Source organism: Accipiter gentilis, chromosome 36 (assembly GCF_929443795.1).
Source record: "Accipiter gentilis chromosome 36, bAccGen1.1, whole genome shotgun sequence".
Lineage (NCBI taxonomy): Eukaryota > Metazoa > Chordata > Aves > Accipitriformes > Accipitridae > Astur > Astur gentilis.
Window position 1 is genome coordinate 974,391 of NC_064915.1, and position 18,312 is coordinate 992,702.

Sequence of the window (18,312 nt, forward strand, 5' to 3'; positions counted from 1 at the left end):
CGGGGGGTGGAGGCGAGTTTTGGGGTGCAGGTGAGCCCTGGGCTACAGAGTTGGGGGTGGTACTGGGTTGCTGACCCCCTTTCTCCCCCCAGGAACCCCCATGAGACCGCCTGCACTCAGGAGGGGGGTCCCCCAAACTGGGATGTCTCTGCGCCCCTGAACCCCGCCCTGGCCATGGCGGCCCCCCAGCCCAGCAGCATCATCGTGCTGGACGACGAGGACGAGGGGGTCCCCGAAATCCCCCACGCCCCCGCCAGTACCTCCACGGCCCGCCCTGAATCCTCCCAACCCAATGGGGGACCCCCCAGCAGCCCGGGGCCCCCCCAAAGCGGGGGGAAAGCAGGGGGCAGCTACAAGGCAGAAAATGAGCGGCTATTCAATGAGGTGAGACTGGGTCCCGTTTTTTGGGGGGGGGTCCTTCCCTGGAGTGTCACCCCCCCCACCTCGGTGCCACCCTCATCTCTGGCTAGGTGGGGGTCCCCAAAATAGGTCACACTTTTTTCATCATCCTTGGGAGAGGGGTTTGGGGGGGGGGGATGATGGGGACATCCTTGGGGATCTCTGTCCCCGTGTCACCTCGATGTCTCCATCCCCCATCGGTGTCTCCGTGTCATCGCGTGTGTTGATGTCACCCGGGAGTTTCCACGTCGCCTGGATGTCTTTGTCCCCCGTTGGCATCTCCACGTCACCTCCTGTCGCCATGTCACCTTGGGGTCTCCGTGTGTCCCCCCCTCCCAGCTTGTCCGTGTCACTTCTACGTCCCCCACTATCTCCATGTCACTTCAGCGTCTCTATTCTATGTTGTTGTCTTCATGTCCCTTTGTGTCTTGGTGTCACCTCAGGGTCTTTGTCCCCTGTTGGCATCTCCATGTCCCTTCTTGCCTCCACGTCTCCTCCTGTCTCGGTGTCGCCCCATGCCTACGTGTCACCTCGGTGTCTCTGTTTCCCCTTCGGTGTCTCCGTGTCACCTCCATGTCCCCCGTGCTTCTGTCCCTCCTCGACATCTCCGTGTCACCTTGGTGTCTCCACCTCATCTCAGCATCTCCGTGTTCCCCCCAGGTGTCCTTGTGCCACCTCAGTGTCACCATCAACCCTCAGTGTCTCTGTCCCCCTCCATCACCTCTGTTCCCCCCGCCCCGGGTGACTCTGTCCCCCCTCCATCGCTTCTGTGTCCCCGGTGGGTATCTCCATTTCCCCTCCATCATCTCCCTGTCGTCCCCCCCAGCTGTTTCCGGGGTCTCCATCCCCCGCCTCACCCCTCTCCCCATGTCCCACACACCCCGCAGTTCCTGGAGCTCTGCACCCACTTGACGGAGGAGCACCCCGAGGTGATCCCCTTCCTCTCCGGCCGTCACCAAAAAGCCAGCCCGGATTTTTTGGCCTCAGCCGAACTCCGCAATGTCCTCAGCCGCTGCCTGAGTCGCGTCCGGATGCGTCGCAACAAAGTCTACGTCTACATCAATGAGCTCTGCACTGTCCTCAAAGCCCACACGCTACGTCGCAAGCTCCCCCTCGCCTCCGCTCCCCCCGTCGCCGCCTCACCGTCTCCGCCGCAGCCCCCCGCCTCGCCGCAATCCCCCGCTTCGCCCGTCGCCGGTTCTTCCCGCCCTCCCAGCGGTTCCAAACGCCAAATCCGTTACTTGGAGAATCTCCTTCGCGTCTACATGGGAGAGATCCGGCGGTTACAGGAACGGGAGCTGGATTTGGCTGAATTGGACAGCGAGGACTCGACCTACCTGCAGGAGAGCCGGCTCAAGCGGAAGATGATGCGAATCTTCGAACGGCTTTGCCAGCTCAAGCAATGCAGCAGCTTGACGGGACGCGTCATTGAGCAACGCATCCAGTACCGCGGCACCCGCTACCCCGAGGTCAACCGCCGCATCGAGCGCTTCATCAACCGCCCTGAGGCTTTTCCCGACTACACCGATATCCTCAAGGTCATCCAAAAAGCCAGCGCCCGGCACAGTTTGGGTTTGGCTCGACGGCAGATGGAGAGCATGGCTCAGGACGCCTTCCGGGAGGTGGGCAACCGGCTGCAGGAACGACGCCACCTCGATCTGGTCTACAACTTCGGCAGCCACCTGACAGATCAGTATCGGCCGGGTGAGGGGGCGGCGGAGCTCGTGGAGGGGTGATGGAGGTCGTGGGGGGATGATGGAGCTCATAGGGGGTGGTGGAACTTGTGGGGGGGGGGTGGAGGTCATGAAGAAATGATGGAGCTTGTAGTGGGATGGTGTAGCTCATGGAGGGATGATGGAGCTCATGGTGGGGGGTGATGGAGCTCATGGAGGGGTGATGGAGCTCGTGGGGGAATTGTGGAACTTCTGAGGGGGTGATGGAGCTTGTGGAGGGATGATGGAGCTTTTGGGGTGGTGGAGGTCATGGAGGGGTGGTGGAGCTCGTAGGGGGTGATGGAACTTGGGGGGGTGGAGCTCCTGGTGGGCATGATGGAGCTTGTGGAGGGGTGATGGAGGTCATGGAGGGGGTGATGGAGCTCAAGGAAGGATGTCGGAACTTGTGGGGGAGTGATGGAGCTCATGGGATGGTGGAACTTGTTGGGGGGTGATGGAGCTCAGGGAAGGATGATGGAACTTGGGGGTGATGGAGCTTTTGGGGTGGTGGAGGACGTGGAGGGGTGGTGGAGCTCATAGGGGGGTGATGGAACTTGTGAGGGGGTTTTGGAGCTCATGGTGGGTGTGATGGAGCTTGTAGAAGGGTGGTGGAGGTCACGGAGGGGTGATGGAGGTCATGGGGGGATGATGGAACTTGGGGGGGGGGGTGGAGCTTGTAGGGGGGTGGTGGAGGTTATGGAAGGATGGTGGAGCTGGTAGGGGAGTGATGGAGGTCATAGATGATGGAGCTGAAAAATGGGTGGTGGCCCTCATGGGAGGGAGGATAGAGGTGATAGAGCTCATAGGGTGGTGATGGAGCTCATAGAGATGTGACAGTTGGTGGGGGGGTGATGGATGTCATGAGAAGGGTAATGGAGCTCGTGGGAGAGTGATGGGAGCTCACAGGGGGGTGATGGAGCTCGTGGGGGCGTTAGTGGAACTGGTGGAGGATGATGATGGAGCTTATAGAGGAGTAGTGGAGCTCCTCAAGGGGTGCTGATGAGCACTTAGAGGGATGATGGAGCTCCTGGGGAGCTGATGGAGCTGGTGGACGGTGATGGAGCTCCGGCAGAGGTGATGTAGCTGGTGGAGAGGTGATGGAACTGGTGAAGAGTAACAGAGCTTCAGGAGAGGCGATGGAGGTGGTGGAGAGTGATGGAGCTGGTGGAGCTTCTGGAGGGAAAATGGAGCTCCAGGAGAGGTGATGGAGCTGGTGGAGTGTAATGGAGCTCCTGGAGAATTGGTGGAGCTGGTGGAGGGTGATGGAGCTCCTGGAGAAGTGCTGGAGCTGGTGAAGGGTGCTGGAGCTCCTGGGGAGGTGATGGAGCTGGTGGAGAGGTGATGGAGCTGGTGAAGGGTGATGGAGCTCCTGGAGAAGTGGTGGAGCTGGTGGAGAATGATGGGGCTCCAGGAGAGGTGATGGAGCTGGTGAAGGGTGCTGGAGCTCCTGGAGAAGTGGTGGAGCTGGTGGAGAATGATGGGGCTCCAGGAGAGGTGATGGAGCTGGTGAAGGGTGCTGGAGCTCCTGGCGGGTGCTGGAGCCGAGAGGCTGGATCGAGGTGGGGGGGGTCGCAGTGGTGTCAACCACCTGCCACCCCCCTGACCTCCACCCCTGCCCCCCATCCCACCCACAGGGACGGATCCGGCCCTGATGGACCCCGAACTGGCCAAACGTCTGCGGAAGAACCGGACGGTGGCCCTGACCCGTCTGGACAATGTCATCTCCCACTACGCCCAGCTGCAGGATGAGAGCGAAGAGGAAGAGCGCGGGCGCAAGCGGGCAGCCCGGCAGCAGGGACCCCCCCCCGTCCCCCCTGGGGGTCCCTCGCCGCCCCCTGCGCCCCCGGCCGAGGTGAGGGGGGACGGGGACGGGGACGGGGACAAGGACAAACCCACCCTGAGACCTTCCGTCCCGCAGAGCCAGGAGGGAGCAGCGGGGAAGAGCTGGGAGGAAGAGGACGAGGAAGACTCGGAGGAGGAAGACTCGGAGGAAGAAGAAGAGGAGGAGGAAGAGGAGGAGGAGGAAGAGGAAGATGACTTCTCTGAGGCCGACGTCAGCCAGGGCAAAGCCGAGGAGGGGGAGGAGGAGGAGGCCGAGCGCGGCGATGAAGGCAGCGAGGCGGCCCCCACGCAGGGTGGGTAGCGACGCACTGGGGACACGGGGACGGGGACATCACCCCACTAAAGCCACCCCCCCCGCTTCTTTCCCCATACCCTCCAGGCGATGCCGGTTCAGGGCAGCAGAGCCCACGGCAGCACTCGTCACCAGCCAAGGACGCGGCGGCGGCACCGGTGACATCGCGACCGCCGGCCGGTGAGGAAGAAGAAGCGACGAAGGAAATGCCCGGTTGGAGCCCCGTGCCCGAACTTTTCGTCTTGGAGATCGAGACGTTACCGTTAGAACCCGGCGAGACCTCCCCATTCTCTCCGCACCCCCCCGGGGGTTCCGAGGCCACCCCAAAAGCTGCTCCCCCCTCGCCGCAACCCTCTGAGCCCCCCCCGCTGGCCCCCCCCTCCCCGGATGCCGTATCCTCCCGGACTGTGGCCGAGGAGCCGGAGTCGGGTGGGGAACGGTGCCCGCTCTGGACTTGTCCCCCCGCCAAAGGGAAACGACCCCCATCTGAAAGCCCCCAACCCTTAGAGAATGGCGGGGGGGGGGAATGGGGGTGAGGGGGGGGGCACCACTATCAGCTCCACCAGCTTTAATGGCAGCACTGAGCCCCCCCCCCGTAAGCGGAGCCGGCTGGACCTGCCCGCCGGTGTCAGGTATGGGGGTCCTGGAGTTGGGGGGGGGGGGGGGTAGGAGGTCCATGGGGGGGGTCTAGGAGGGGTGGGGGGGTCCTGGGGGGGTCTGGGAGGGGTCTGAGGGGTCCTAGGGGAGGTCTGGGGGGTCCTAGGGGGGGTTCTAGGGACTCAGGGCCAGGTTTGGGGGGGGGGGGTAATGGGGTATAGTGAGGGGGCAGAATTGGGTCGGGAGGGTAATGGGGTGCAGGGGGGTAGAATGGGGTTAAAAGGGGGTAACAAGATCCGAGGGGGGGGGAACAAGGTCTGAGGGGGGAGTATAGATGGGGTCTGGGGGGGGTAACAGTGTCTGGGAGCGTTAGAATGGGGTCCAGGGGTGGGTCTGGGGTCTGGGGGGGGTGTAACAGGGTCAGGGGGGCATAGAAGGGAGTCCAGGGGGATAACGGTGTTGTCGTCCATGTGTGTGTGTCCCCCAGCCCCTGCATTGAGGTGCACAGTGTGGGCTCAGAGGAGGAGGAGGAGGGGGGGCCCGGGGGGCTGCCCCCCCCCCCCCCGACACAGCCCCCTGCCCGACTCCACTCGGGCCGACTCCCCCGGCAGGGACCTGGTGAGCAGCTCCCAGGGCAGCCCCCACCACCTTCCCCGCAAGGCCTGCAAGGTGAGGGGGGGTCCTGGGGGGGTCCCTCTGCTCTCCTGGGGAGTCTTGGGGGTCTCTGTCCTGTCCTGGGGGGTCTTGGGGGTCTCTGTCCTGTCCTGGGGGGGTCCCTGTGCTGTCCTGGGGGTCTTGGGGGTCTCTGTCTTGTCCTGGGGGGGGCCCTGTGCTCTTCTGGGGGGGTCCTGGGGGCTCCCTCTGCTCTCCTGGAGGGTCCGGGGGGGGGGTTCCTCTGCTCTCCTGGAGAGTCTTGGGGGTCTCTGTCCTGTCCTGGGGGGTCCCTGTGCTGTCTTGGGGGACTCTGTCCTGTCCTGGGGGGGTCCCTGTGCTCTTCTGGGGGGGTCCTGGGGGCTCCCTCTGCTCTCCTGGAGGGTCCTGGGAGGGGTCCCTGTTCTGTCCTGAGGGGTCTTGGGGGCTCCCTGTGCTGTCTGGGGGGGGTCCCTGTACTGTCTTGGGGGGCTCTCTGTGCTGTTCTGGGGGGTCTTGGGGGGCTCTATCCTGTCCTGAGGGGGTCCCCATGCTGTTTTGGGGGTCCATGTCCTGCTCTGGGATTTCCTGGGGGTCCCTGTCCCACCCTGGGGGTCCCTAAAATGCCCTGGGGGGGTTGTCCCTGCATTGCCTGGGGGGGTCCTGGGGGTCCCTAGCCCCCCCTCCCCCGTTGACACACCCCCCCCAGACCAGCGTGGCAACACAGTGCGACCCCGAGGAGATCATCGTGCTCTCGGACTCGGATTAGCCCCGCCCCCTTTTTCGGATGGACCCCGCCCCCTCTTTTTTCCCCGGACTGACCCCGCCCCCTCTTCGGACTGTCCCCGCCCACCCCTCGGACTGGCCCCGCCTCCACCCAAATAAAGCTCCGTTTTGTTACTGCGCCGGCGGCGCGGTCCCTTTAAGAGCCCCCGCGTGGGCGGGGCCTTAGAGGGGCGGGGCGCAGCCGCCCACAGCGCCTGCGCAGCAGCGCCCGCCCCGCCTCCACACTTTTCCCGGGAGGCGGAGGGGGAAGGGGGCGTGGCCAGGCGGGTTTAAAGGCACCGCGGGGGGGAGGAGAGGGGGCGTGTCCTCGTCCAGGTGGGCGGGGCGGGGCGGGGCCGCGTTTAGGGGCGGGGAGGGGGGGAGGCGGGGGAGCGCCAAGATGGCGGCGGCGGCGCCCTGAGCCCCAGAGCGCGGGTGAGCGGGGGGGGGCGGGGCGGGGGCGGGGCCGCCCGGGACGGGGGTACCGGGGCGGGGGGGGGGGGTATAGGGGCTATAGGGTCTGGGCCTATGGGGTGGGGGGGGTTAGGGGAGTCTAGGGGGGCGGGGGGTGTAGGGGTGGGGGTCTATAGGGGAGTCGATAGGGGCAGGAGGTATAGGGGTGGGGGTATGGGGGCTATAAGGGGGTGGGGGGGGCCGGGGGTATAAGGGTGGGGGGGTACAGGGGGGTCTATAGGGGTAGGAGGTATAGGGGTGGGTGTCTAGGGGCTCTGGGGGGAGGTGTGGGGGCTATAGGGGGTGGGAGTATGGGGGTGGGGGGTGTAGGGGGTGGAAGTATGGGGTGGGGGTGTAAGGGTGGGGGATATAGGGGAGTCTATAGGGGCAGGAGGTATAGGAGTGGGGGTCTAGGGGGTGTGTCGGGGGTTTCTGGGGGTACTGGGGCTGTTGCTGCAGGGGGTGTTCATGGGAGCCTATAGGGGCTGGGGTACAGGCATTGGGGTATAGGGGGTGGGGGTACAGGGAGCGGGGCTGTAGGGGGGGGTGTAGGGGTTGGGGCTATAGGGACCAAGGGTATAGGGGACGGGGGTATAGAGGCTATAGGGAGAAGGGATATAGGAGCTATGGGGGAATGTACAGGGGCCAGGGCTATAGGGAATGGGGCTGGAGAGGATATGGGGGGGGGGGGTAGGAGCTGGGGTTATAGGGGAGTGTGTAGGGGCTGGGGAGGCTGGGGTTGTATAGGGGTTGGGGCTATAGGGGGTGGGGGGTGTATAGGGTCAGGGGTGTGGGGGCTGGGGCTGGGGGGGGTAGGGTATGGTGCCCAGGGCTATAGGGGGTGTGCAGAGCATATGGGGACTGGATGTATAGGGGTTGGGGCTATAGGGGCTGTGGGGCTAGGAGAGTGTAGGGCACTTATAGAGGGACTGGATGTATAGGGGTGGGTGGGTTATACAGGGAGTAGAGCCATAGCAGGTGTAGGGGCAGGGGGAGGTGTATAGGGAATGGGGCTATAGGGCCTGGGGCCATGGGGGTTGTGGTGGATGTAGAAGATGAGGCTATAGGGGGTGTTTGGGGCCATAGGGGTTGAGGCTGTGTGGGGTATGTGGGGCTATAGGGGGTGCGGGTGGCATATAAGGCCTGAGGCTATTGGAGGGGCACAGGGACTGGAGCTATAGAGGTGTGGGGAGTGTATAGGGGCTGGGGCTATACGGGCTGCTTGGGGCATGTAGGGGCCTGGGCTGTAGGATCATATAGGGGCTGGGGCTATGGGGGGCTCTGGGGTATATAGGGCTGGGGAGCCTGTAGGGCTCGTATAAGGGCTGGGAGCTATAGGGGACGTATGGGCTGTATAGGGGCTGGGGGCTATAAGGGATGTATGGGCTGTATAGGGGTGGGTGCATGTAGGGACTAGGGGTTATAGGGGATGTATGGGCTGTATAGGGACTTTATAGGGGCTATAGGGGACATATGGGCTGTATAGGGGTGGGGGTATATAGGGGCTGGGGAGGGGGGCAGCCGTGGGGGCTATAGGGGCTGGGGGGGTCAGAGCTGAGCCACAACCTCAGCTGAGGTCAGGGGGTTGGGGAGGATTTGGGGGAGCTGAAAGAGGTTTCGGGGACAATTTGAGGGGTTTTGGTAAAGACCCGGGGAAGAATTAAGTTTTTTTGGTGACCAAATCGGGGTGGAGTTGAACGGTTTTGGTGACGATTTGGGGCAGATGTGAGAGATTTTGGTGAAGGTGTCAGGGAAGAGTTAAGGGGTTTTGGTGACCAAATTGGGGCAGACTTGAGGGGATTTGGTGAAGATGCCAGGGCAGAATTAAGGTTTTTGGGGAATGATTTGGGGCAGATTTTAGGGGATTTGGTGAAGACCTCGGGCAGAATTAAGGTTTTTGGTGACCAAGTTGGGGCAGATTTGAAAGGTTTTGGTGAAGATGCGAGGGCCAAATTAAGGTCTTGGGGGGCCGATTTTAGGGGATTTGGTGAAGACGTCGGGGAAGAAATAACATTTTTTGGTGACCAAGTTGGGGCAGAGTTGAGGGGATTTGGTGACAATTTGGGGCAGATCTTAGGGCTCTTGGTGAAGATGCCAGAGCCGAATTAAGGTTTTTTTGGTGACGATTCGGGGTAGATTTGCGGGGATTCGGTGAAGGTGTCGGGGCAGACAGGCCCCCCCCCTTCCTCTAACCACCCCCCCTCCAGGAGCGTCGCCGCCGGGGCAGCGCCATGGAGGCCTCGTGCGGCGGCGGCGGCGGCCTGGTCCACGTCGACTTCCCGGAGATCACCAGCGCCTTGTTGGCCAACCTCAACCAACAACGGGTGGAAGGGAAGCTTTGCGACATCTCCATCCACGTGCAGGGCCGGGTTTTTCGGGCCCACCGCGCCGTTTTGGCCGCATCCTCGCCGTACTTTCACGACCAGGTCTTGTTGAAGAACATGACCTCCATCGTCTTGCCCAGCGTGATGGATCCCGGCGCCTTCGAAACCGTCTTGGGTTCGGCCTACACCGGTCGTCTCTCCATGGCCCCCGAGGAGATCGTTAACTTCTTGACAGTGGGGAGCGTCCTCCAAATGTGGCATATCGTCGACAAGTGCACCGAGCTCCTCAAAGAAGGTCGGGCCGCCCCGGCGCCGCCGGGACCTTCTTCCTCTTCTTCCTCCTCTTCCTCTTCCTCCTCTTCTTTACGTGCCCACTCCAGTCGTACCAGCGACAACCAGTCGCCGAGCAGCAGCAACTACTTCAGCCCCCGCGACGCGGCCGAGGGGACCGAGCCCCCTGCCAAATACCCACCTCGGGGGGTCTCCGAGGAGGTGGGCAAGGGAGGAACCGGGGACCTGCTGGAGGCGGAGGAGGGCAGCGAGGACGGGGAAGGCGGCCGACGTCCCCTCTACGTCCAACCCAGCATTGTCCCTCAAAAGCAATGGGTCTACGTCAAGCAAGAATGGTTGCAGGAGGATCTGGTCCTCACCTGCGAGGAGGACGAGGATCCGGTGGAAGGACCCGCCCGAGGAACCGAGGGAACCCCCCGCGCCGTCACGGCTGCCCCCCGTCCCACCGCCCCCAAACTGGAGGAGCAGGTGAACTTCTGCGAGTCCTCCGAGGATTTCCCTTCGCCCTACGAAACCTTGGAAGACACTGGCGGTCCCGGTTCTTTCCCGCCTCGTTCCCTCCTCCCCATGGACATGCAAGGCAACCAAATCTTGGTCTTCCCACCTCAAGCTCCAGTTGAACACGGCGCCGTTCAACTGACGGCGGCGGCGGCCGACGGCAACAAGATTTTCATGTGTCATTGCGGCAAAGCCTTCTCCCACAAGAGCATGAGGGACCGTCACGTCAACATGCACCTCAACCTTCGTCCCTTCGACTGTCCCGTCTGCAACAAGAAGTTCAAGATGAAGCACCACCTCACCGAACACATGAAGACCCACACCGGCCTCAAGCCCTACCAGTGCGACGTCTGCGCCAAGAAATTCATGTGGCGCGACAGCTTCATGCGGCACAAGGGTCACTGCGAACGGCGGCATCGTTTGGCCGGCGTTTTACCCGTTCCACCCGTCCTTCCTGGGGTGTCCAAGAAGGAGCAGGGGTTGGGAGGAGGAGGTGGAGGTGGAGGAGGAGGAGGAGAAGGGGACTGGGGGACGTTGCGGGAAGCCCCCACCGGAGGTTCGCCTCGAGGGGAGATGGGGTTTGCCGGGGGGAAGATGTGAGGTGGGGAAGTGGGGGGTGAGATGGAGGAGGGGGGATTTGGGACGATGGGGGTCCTGTTGTGTCTGGGCACCCGGGTCCTATCTCGCCTGGGCGACTGGGTCCCATCACACGTGGGCACCCAAGTCCATCCCATCTGGACAACTGGGTCCCATTGCAACTGGGCACCCAGGTCCCATCCCATCTGGACAACTGGGTCCCATCCCACATGGACAACCGGGTCCCATTTTGTCTGGGCACCCGGGTCCCATCCCACATGGACAACTGGGTCCCGTTGCAACTGGGCACCCAGGTCCCATCCCACATGGACATCTGGGTCCCATCACATCTGGGCACCCAGGTCCCATCCCACATGGACAACTGGGTCCCATCACATCTGGGCACCCAGGTCCCATCCCACCTGGACAACTGGGTCCTATTGCAACTGGGCAGTCAGGTCCCATCACACCTGGACAGCTGGGTCCCATTTTGTCTGGGCACCCGGGTCCCATCACATCTGGGCAACTGGGTGCCACCACATTTGGGCACCCAGGTCCCATCCCACCTGGACACTTGGGTCCCTGGGTGTGTAATCTCCCCCAAGATGACCTGGGACCTGACCCCCCTACAGACACTGTGTGCCCTGCTGTGTCCGTGTCCCACTCCCCCCCCCCCCACCCCAGGACACCAGTGGGTCCCATCTCCCCCAGATGCCTGGGTCCCATGGGTCCCTGTGTTGTTCCTCCCCCACGCCAGACACCTGGGTGTTGTCCCCCCCAGGTGGAGCCCCCCCCCCCCCCCCCCCCGTGTCGGTGTTGGTGTGTGTGTGTAAACGACCGGTGCTGAGCTGGGAACTGTCCCCGTCACCCGTCAGCCCCCCCCCGCCCCCACCGCTGCATCACCCCATGTCACCCCACGGTACAACCGGCCGGGGCGAGCCAGGATGTCTGGGTCCATGGGTGCCCCCCCCCCAGATATCTGGATTCATGGGTGCCCCCCCCCCCCCCCCCCCCCCCAGATATCTGGGTCCATGGGTGTGTGTCCCCCAGATATCTGGGTCCATGGGTGCCCCCCCCCCCCGATATCTAGGTCCATGGGTGCCCCCCACACTCAGATATCTGGGTCCATGGGTGCCCCCCCCAGATATCTGGGTCCATGGGTGCCCCCACCCCCAGATATCTGGGTCCATGGGTGCCCCCCACCCAGGTGGGGTGGACGGGGGGTGTCCGTGTCGCCCCCCACCCTTTTGTAATTTGAGTCGATTCGTGGCTTTTTTTAACGTCGATAAAATCTTGACTGGTCCGGGCGGCTCGGCCTGCTTGGGGGCGGGGCCAAGAGCTAGAGGGGGCGGGGAGAGGGCGGGGCGCGCCGGCCCTGGGGGTGGGGCAAAGTGGGCGGGGGTGGGCGTGGGGCGGAGCGGGTAGGGGGGCGGGACCGAGGAGGCGGGGCGCGGGGGTAATGGGGCGGGGCGCGAAAGCGAAAGCGAAAGCGGGGCCATGGCGGTGATTGCGGCGCTGGGGCGGCTGCTAGCGGGTGAGAGCGGGGGGGGGGGGGGGGAGGGCCGACACACACACCGAGACCCCTCCCCACGCCCTGGGACCCCCACCCCAGCACCCCCCTGAGACCCCCCCCCCCCACCCTAGGCCCCTCCACCCCCCACCCCGGGACCCCCAACCCCAGCACCCCCCTGGGACACCCCCACCCTGGGACCCCCCCCGTCACCCCAGGACCCCCCATATCCCCAATTCCGGGACCCCCAACCCCAGCACCCACCTGGGACCCCCCCTCCCCACCCTGGCACCCCTCACCCCGGGACCCCCCCCTCTCACCTTGGGACCCCCTAACCCCGGCCCCCCCTCCTCAAATTCCAGGACCCCCAACCCCAGCACCCTCCTGGGAACCCCCCCTCTCCCCCCCCCAAGGGACCCTCCTTGGGGAACCCCCCCCGGTGCCCCCCCCTCCCCGCTGTGATGCCAGGGTGCTCCCACAGGGCTCTGCCTGCTGGGATGGGGGGCAGCGGACGTGGGGACCCCCCCAGCGCCCCCCCCGCCGCTGCCCTGCACCCTCTTGGGGCCGGGGGGGGGCGGGATGCTGCCGGGGGCCGTGAGCCAACGTCCCACCCTGCTGCGCTTTTGGGGGGGCCCCGAGAACCCCCCAAACCCCGACACCTCCCAGGACCAGGACCCTGACATGACCTTCGATATCACCGGTACGTCCCCGGCGTTGGGGGGGAGGGGGGTGTCCCCAAACCATGTGACCCCAGGGTACCTCCCCCCCGTGTCACCCACGGTCCCCATCACTGTGGGACATTCAAGGGTCCCTGTTGTGTCCCCCCCAGGGTCCTTGTCACCCCCTGGGACACTCTGGGGTTGTTGCCCCTCCCCCCCCCAGTCACTGTCACCCCCCCCCCCGGGGTCCCTGTCACCCCCCCAAGGTCATTGTCACCCCCCCAGGGTCCCTGTTACCCCTCTCCTGCCCCACACGTGGGAGGGGGGGGGTCAGCACCCTCCTGCCCCACACGTGGGGGTCAGCACCCTCGTGTCCCCGCAGACCCCTGGGGCGCCTTGGCCAAGGCATGGGGCCCCCCCTGGACCCCCCCCCATTGCGAGCTGAGCCCCACGGTGCCGTCACCCACCCCCCCACTCTGGGCGCCCGCCCTGGCCCCCAATGCCCGCAGCCCCGCCGGCCTGGGGGGGCCCTGGTGGGTGTTGTCCCTCGGGACCCCCGGCTATGGCGTCACCGCGCTGCTGCAGGGACAGTCCCCTCCTGCCACCGCCGCCTCCACCGCCCTCACCGGTAAGTTTGGGGGGGGACGGGACGGGATGGGACCCCCATGTGGCCCCAGCACCCATGTCCCTGTGGCTCTCACGTCCCCTGTGGTCTGTGTGTCCCCCCCCTCCGTGTTCCCATGTCCCCTGCGTGTCCCCCCCGTCCACATATCCCCTGTGTCCCCATGTCCCCCCCCGTCCCCCACATCCCTCCATGTTCCCCACCCCCATTTCCCCCCCACCCCAGTGTCCCCCCCCATCCCCATGTCCCCCCGCCCCAGTGTCCCCTGCACCCCCATGTCAGCCCCCCCCATGTCCCCCAACCCCGGTGTCCCCTACACCCTCGTGCCCCCCCCCCCCTTGTCCCCCACGTCCCCACCGTGTCCCCAACTGTCCCCATGTCCCCGCAGCGGCTCTCTCCATCTTCACCCTCACCCCGGATCTGGGGGGATCCCCGGGGGCCCCCCTGGAATTACACTGCGCCTTCGCCGCCCCCCCCGGCCCCTTCGCCCTGGAATGGCGGCACCAAGACCGCGGCGCCGGCCGTGTCCTCCTCACCTACGACTCGGCCACCTCCCGTGTCCCCAAGGCCACCCCGGGGGTCCAACTGCTCTTGGGGACGACCGAAGGGGGGGTCAGGGAGGTGACGCTGCGGTTGGCCCCCCTGACCGTCGCCCACCAGGGCACCTACATCTGCTCCATCTTCCTGCCCCACGGCCAAGGCCAACAGCTCCTGCGCGTCCGCGTCCTCGGTCAGTGCCGCCGCCGGGCCATACGGCGCTTAGGGGACCGGACTGGGAGCCTATAGGGTTCCTATAGGGGTGGGATGGGGCTTCAGCATCCCCCAGTGCCCCTATAGGGGAAAGGACCGGGCTGGGAGGGTTATACTGGGGATCAGATGCATCAGACTGGGCCATGTAGACTGTATCGCACTGGTCCGTAATCCTATATGGACCCCGCAGGGGTGGGAGCAGCTCCCAGCATCTCCCAGTGCCTGTATATGAGGATAGACTGAGCTGGGGGGGGGGGGGTATATTGGGGATCAGATGTATCAGACCGGGCTATATGGATCATATTGGACCAGTCCATAATCCTATACGGAGCCCATGGGGTTGGGAGCATGTCCCAGCATCCCCCAGTGCCTGTATATGGGGATAGACTGAGCTGGGAGGGTTGTACTGGGGACTGGGCCATATAGACTGTATCAGACCGGTCTGTAATTCTATATGGACCCTGTGGGGGTGGGACCGGGTGCTATAGGGCATCCCAGCCCCATTTCCACCACCACCCCCTGTCCCTGTAGAGGGGCCGGTCTATAGGGGCTGTCCCAATGTAGGGACCGGTCTATAGGGGCTGTATTGGCCCGGGCTATACAGGATCCGGACCGGTGTCCTCCCCATTGTCCCCCAGAGCCCCCCAAGGTGACACTGCACCCCACGCCGCTGGTGGTGGCCCCGGGGATGACGGCTGAGCTGCTGTGCGACACCTCGGGTTACTTCCCCCTCGACGTCGAGGTACGGTGGCAACGGCGGGCCGGTGGCTCGGGGACACCGTTGCCCCTCGGGGACACCGTGACCGAGACGTGGACCTCGGGCCACCGCCGAGGTCCTGACGGCACCTTCAGCCGGAGCAGCGGAATTCGTCTGGTCCCCGCGCGTCCCCACCATCACGGGGACGTCTACACCTGCGTGGTGACCCACGCCGCGGTGACCGACCCACTGCGTGTCCATGTCCAGTTGGAGGTGGCCGGTGAGTGGGGACATCCAGGATGGGGTGGGGTGCCAGGGTTGGGGACATCAAGGGACACTGGGGACATGGTTGGGAAGGTCTAGGGGACACTGGGACTGGGGTTGGGGACATCAAGGGACACTGGGGACATGGTTGGGAAGGTCAAAAGGACACAAGGACTGGGGTTTGGGGACATTGAGGGACACCAGAACCGGGGTTGGGGACACCAAGGGACATTAAGACCATGGTTGGGAAGGTCTAGGGGACACCGGGACTGGGGTTGGGGACACCAAGAGGTTCCAAGGCTGGGGTTGGGGACATCAAGGGACACTGGGGACATGGTTGGGAGGTCTAGGGGACACTGGGACTGGGGTTGGGGACATCAAGGGACACTGGGGACATGGTTGGGAAGGTCTAGGGGACACCGGGACTGGGGTTGGGGACATCAAGGGACACTGGGACCATGGTTGGGAAGGTCTAGGGGACACCGGGACTGGGGTTGGGGACATCAAGGGACACTGGGGACATGGTTGGGAAGGTCTAGGGGACACCGGGACTGGGGTTGGGGACATCAAGGGACACTGGGGACATGGTTGGGAAGGTCTAGGGGACACCGGGACTGGGGTTGGGGACATCAAGGGACACTGGGACCATGGTTGAGAAGGTCTAGGGGACACCGGGACTGGGGTTGGGGACATCAAGGGACACTGGGGACATGGTTGGGAAGGTCAAAAGGACACAAGGACTGGGGTTGGGGACACCAAGAGGTTCCAAGGCTGGGGTTGGGGACATCAAGGGACACTGGGGACATGGTTGGGAAGGTCTAGGGGACACTGGGACTGGGGTTGGGGACACCAAGAGGTTCCAAGGCTGGGGTTGGGGACATCAAGGGACACTGGGGACATGGTTGGGAAGGTCTAGGGGACACCGGGACTGGGGTTGGGGACATCAAGGGACACTGGGGACATGGTTGGGAAGGTCAAAGGGACACAAGGACTGGGGTTGGGGACATCGAGGGACACCAGAACCGGGGTTGGGGACACCAAGGGACATTAAGACCATGGTTGGGAAGGTCTGGGGGACACCAGAACCAGGGTTGGGGACACTGAGGAGTGCCAAGGTTGAAGTTGGGGACACCAAGTGACACCGGGACCATGGTCGGGCACCGCGGTGGCTCAGGTGTCCCCTGTCCCCGCAGGCGCCGCGGGACCGTGGCTGGAGGACGTGGTGGGACTCTGCCTGGTGGCCTTCGTCCTCTGCGGGCTCTGCCGCTGGCTCAGCCCTGCCCGTGAGTAGCGTCCCCTCGTCCCCATGTCCCCTCGTCCCCATCCCCATCTCCTCCCGTGTCACCCTGTCCCCATGTCTCCCCTTGGATCCCCATGTCCTTCATCTCCATGTCCCCCCAATGTCCCCAAACCCCTCCATGTCCCCCAAGTCCTCCATGTCTCCCAATGTCCCCAAACCCCTCCCTGTCCCCATGTCCCCCCAATGTCCCCAAGCCCCCCCATGTCCCCGATGGCAGCAGCCACCTGACCCCCCCCCCTCTCTCCCGCAGCCCCGTGCCTCGACCAGGAGCCCAAGGTAACGTCCCCGTCCCCATCCCCGCGGGGTGCCAGCCCCACCCCCCCCATGTCCCCAAGGTGTCCCCAAGCCTGACGTGTCCCCTCCCTCACAGAAAACGCAGTGACCCCGCGCTGGAGCCTGGTGACGATGAACCAAATAAAGTCGGTTTTTTCCCCAAAAGTGGTGGCAAGTGGTTTTGTGTCCCCCCATGTCCCCAAGCTCCCCCAATGTCCCCATATCCCCCATGTCCCCACACTTCCCCATGTCCCCCCATATCACTCATGTCCCCCGTGTCCCCCCCAGTCCCCCACTGTCCCCATGTCCCCCCCTCCCCGGGGTGACACTTCCCCATCGGAAGCCGCTCCCACCCCGCGGTTTCCTGCCGCCCTGCAGGGGCGGGGACGTCGAGCCGGGCCCGACGACACCTCCGGATGACAGAGGGGACACCCCTGTCCCCCTTTTACCCCCCCCCCCTTTTCCCGGTAGAATCCAGCGCCGGGTTTTGGGAGGCGCCGAACCGGGGGGAAGGGGGCGGTGGCTCCGTTCCAGCGGCGGCGCCGATCCAGGCCGGGGTTTAGCGCTGGCCCCGCCCCCTTCCCCTCCTCCTCCGTGACCCCGCCCCCCTCGGCGGTCTCCCCCCCCGCGCGCGCCTCTAGCGCCCCCCAGCGGCTCCCTGCGGCGCTGCGGGACCCCGGCGGCAGCGAGGGAGGCTGTAGGTGGGAGTGGGGGGAAACTGGGAGGGACTGGGAGCACTGGGGGGGAACTGAGAGGGACTGGGGGGAGACTGGGAGCACCGGGAGGGGGGACTGGGAACGCTGGGAGGGGGAACTGGGAGGGGAAACTGGGAGCACTGGGGGGGGACTGGGAGCACTGGGAGGGACTGGGAGCACTGGGAGGGACTGGGAGGAACTGGGGGGAACTGGGAGCACTGGGTGCATGGGGTTGGGGAGTGGTGGGAGTTGACTGGGAGGACTGGGAGCAAGAAGTGGTGGTGCTGGGAGGGGGAACTGGGGGGTGACTGGGAGCAGGCTGGGAACCGGAACTGGGGGGACTGGGAGCACTGGGGAGGGGACTGGGAGGGACTGAGGGGGGACTGGGAGCACTGAGGGGACTGGAAGCACCGGGAGGGGGAACTGGGAGGACTGGGAACTCTGGGAGCAGGAAGTGGTGCCGGGAGAGGGAACTGGGGGGGACTGGGAGAGGGAACTGGGGAGGACTGGGAGCTGGAACTGGGGGGAACTGGGAGGGACTGGGAGCACTGGGGTTCGGGGGATGAGGTTACTGGGAGCAAGGACTGGGAGCACTGGGATGACTGGGAGCAGGGAGTGGTGTTGCTGGGAACAGGAACTGGGAGGGACTGGGAGCACTGGGTGTGGGGGCACTGGGAGCACAGGGAGCATGGGGTTGGGGGAATGGGAGTGGGGGGGGTCAAGGGGGGCTGCAGAGCCGTACTGGGAGCACTGGGGGGACAGTGGGGCAGCACTGGGAGCACTGGGGGGACGGTGGGGCAGCACTGGGGTGCTACGGAGCAGGACTGACAGCACTGGGGGTGGCAGCGGGATGGCACTGGGGGGCTGTGGGGCAGCACTGGGAGCACTGGGGGGGCTGTGGGGCAGCACTGGGGGGCCACGGGACGGCACTGGGAGCACTGGGGGTGGCAGCGGGACGGCACTGGGAGCACTGGGGCCCTGCGGGATGGCACTGGGAGCACTGGGGTGCTACGGGGCAGTACTGGGAGCACTGGGGGTGGCAGCGGGACGGCACTGGGAGCACTGGGGGGGCTGTGGGGCAGCACTGGGATCACTGAGGGGGCTGTGGGGCAGCACTGGGGGGCCACGGGACAGCACTGGGGGGCCACGGGACAGCACTGGGA

The 18,312-nt window shown here is 65.0% G+C and overlaps 3 protein-coding genes across 8 annotated transcripts in view; all 3 read left to right on the top strand.

Annotated features, from left to right (window-relative positions):
* Positions 1–6,375, top strand: part of DAXX (death domain associated protein) — a 28,406-nt gene extending 22,031 nt beyond the window's left edge. For 4 of the 5 annotated variants that reach the window (XM_049792816.1, XM_049792815.1, XM_049792817.1 and 1 more), the window contains exons 2-7: positions 93–384; positions 1,287–2,103; positions 3,746–4,246; positions 4,333–4,877; positions 5,330–5,511; positions 6,182–6,375. In XM_049792816.1, the coding sequence (XP_049648773.1) occupies positions 175–384; positions 1,287–2,103; positions 3,746–4,246; positions 4,333–4,781 (1,977 nt within the window). In that variant the 5' untranslated portion in view covers positions 93–174 and the 3' untranslated portion in view covers positions 4,782–4,877; positions 5,330–5,511; positions 6,182–6,375. The remainder of the gene's footprint in view (positions 1–92; positions 385–1,286; positions 2,104–3,745; positions 4,247–4,332; positions 4,878–5,329; positions 5,512–6,181) is intronic. The other variant, XM_049792814.1, reaches the window with a different exon arrangement.
* Positions 6,376–6,621: 246 nt separating this feature from the next.
* On the top strand, positions 6,622–10,408 carry ZBTB22 (zinc finger and BTB domain containing 22). The gene is made up of 2 exons (XM_049792931.1): positions 6,622–6,672; positions 8,898–10,408. The coding sequence occupies exon 2, from the start codon at positions 8,922–8,924 to the stop codon at positions 10,401–10,403; it is 1,482 nt and encodes a 493-aa protein (XP_049648888.1). The 5' UTR covers positions 6,622–6,672; positions 8,898–8,921; the 3' UTR covers positions 10,404–10,408.
* Positions 10,409–11,846: 1,438 nt separating this feature from the next.
* On the top strand, positions 11,847–16,636 carry TAPBP (TAP binding protein). Of its 2 annotated transcripts, XM_049792969.1 has the most exons (8): positions 11,847–11,913; positions 12,371–12,589; positions 12,931–13,176; positions 13,559–13,900; positions 14,559–14,897; positions 16,075–16,164; positions 16,432–16,457; positions 16,552–16,636. In XM_049792969.1, the coding sequence occupies exons 1-8, from the start codon at positions 11,877–11,879 to the stop codon at positions 16,561–16,563; spliced, it is 1,311 nt and encodes a 436-aa protein (XP_049648926.1). In that variant the 5' UTR covers positions 11,847–11,876; the 3' UTR covers positions 16,564–16,636. The 2 variants fall into 2 exon arrangements, with proteins under 2 accessions (XP_049648926.1, XP_049648927.1); XM_049792970.1 differs by lacking the exon at positions 12,931–13,176.
* The last annotated feature ends 1,676 nt before the right edge of the window (positions 16,637–18,312 follow it).

What these genes read in the sequence shown, in the direction of transcription:
- ZBTB22 (XM_049792931.1), top strand. Translation starts at nt 8,922, where the DNA reads ATGGAGGCCTCGTGCGGCGGCGGCGGCGGCCTGGTCCACGTCGACTTC.
- TAPBP (XM_049792969.1), top strand. Translation starts at nt 11,877, where the DNA reads ATGGCGGTGATTGCGGCGCTGGGGCGGCTGCTAGCGG. An exon ending in CATGACCTTCGATATCACCG is followed by an intron (nt 12,590 to 12,930) that starts GTACGTCCCCGG and finishes GTGTCCCCGCAG; the next exon opens with ACCCCTGGGGCGCCTTGGCC. An exon ending in CCGCTGGCTCAGCCCTGCCC is followed by an intron (nt 16,165 to 16,431) that starts GTGAGTAGCGTC and finishes TCTCTCCCGCAG; the next exon opens with CCCCGTGCCTCGACCAGGAG.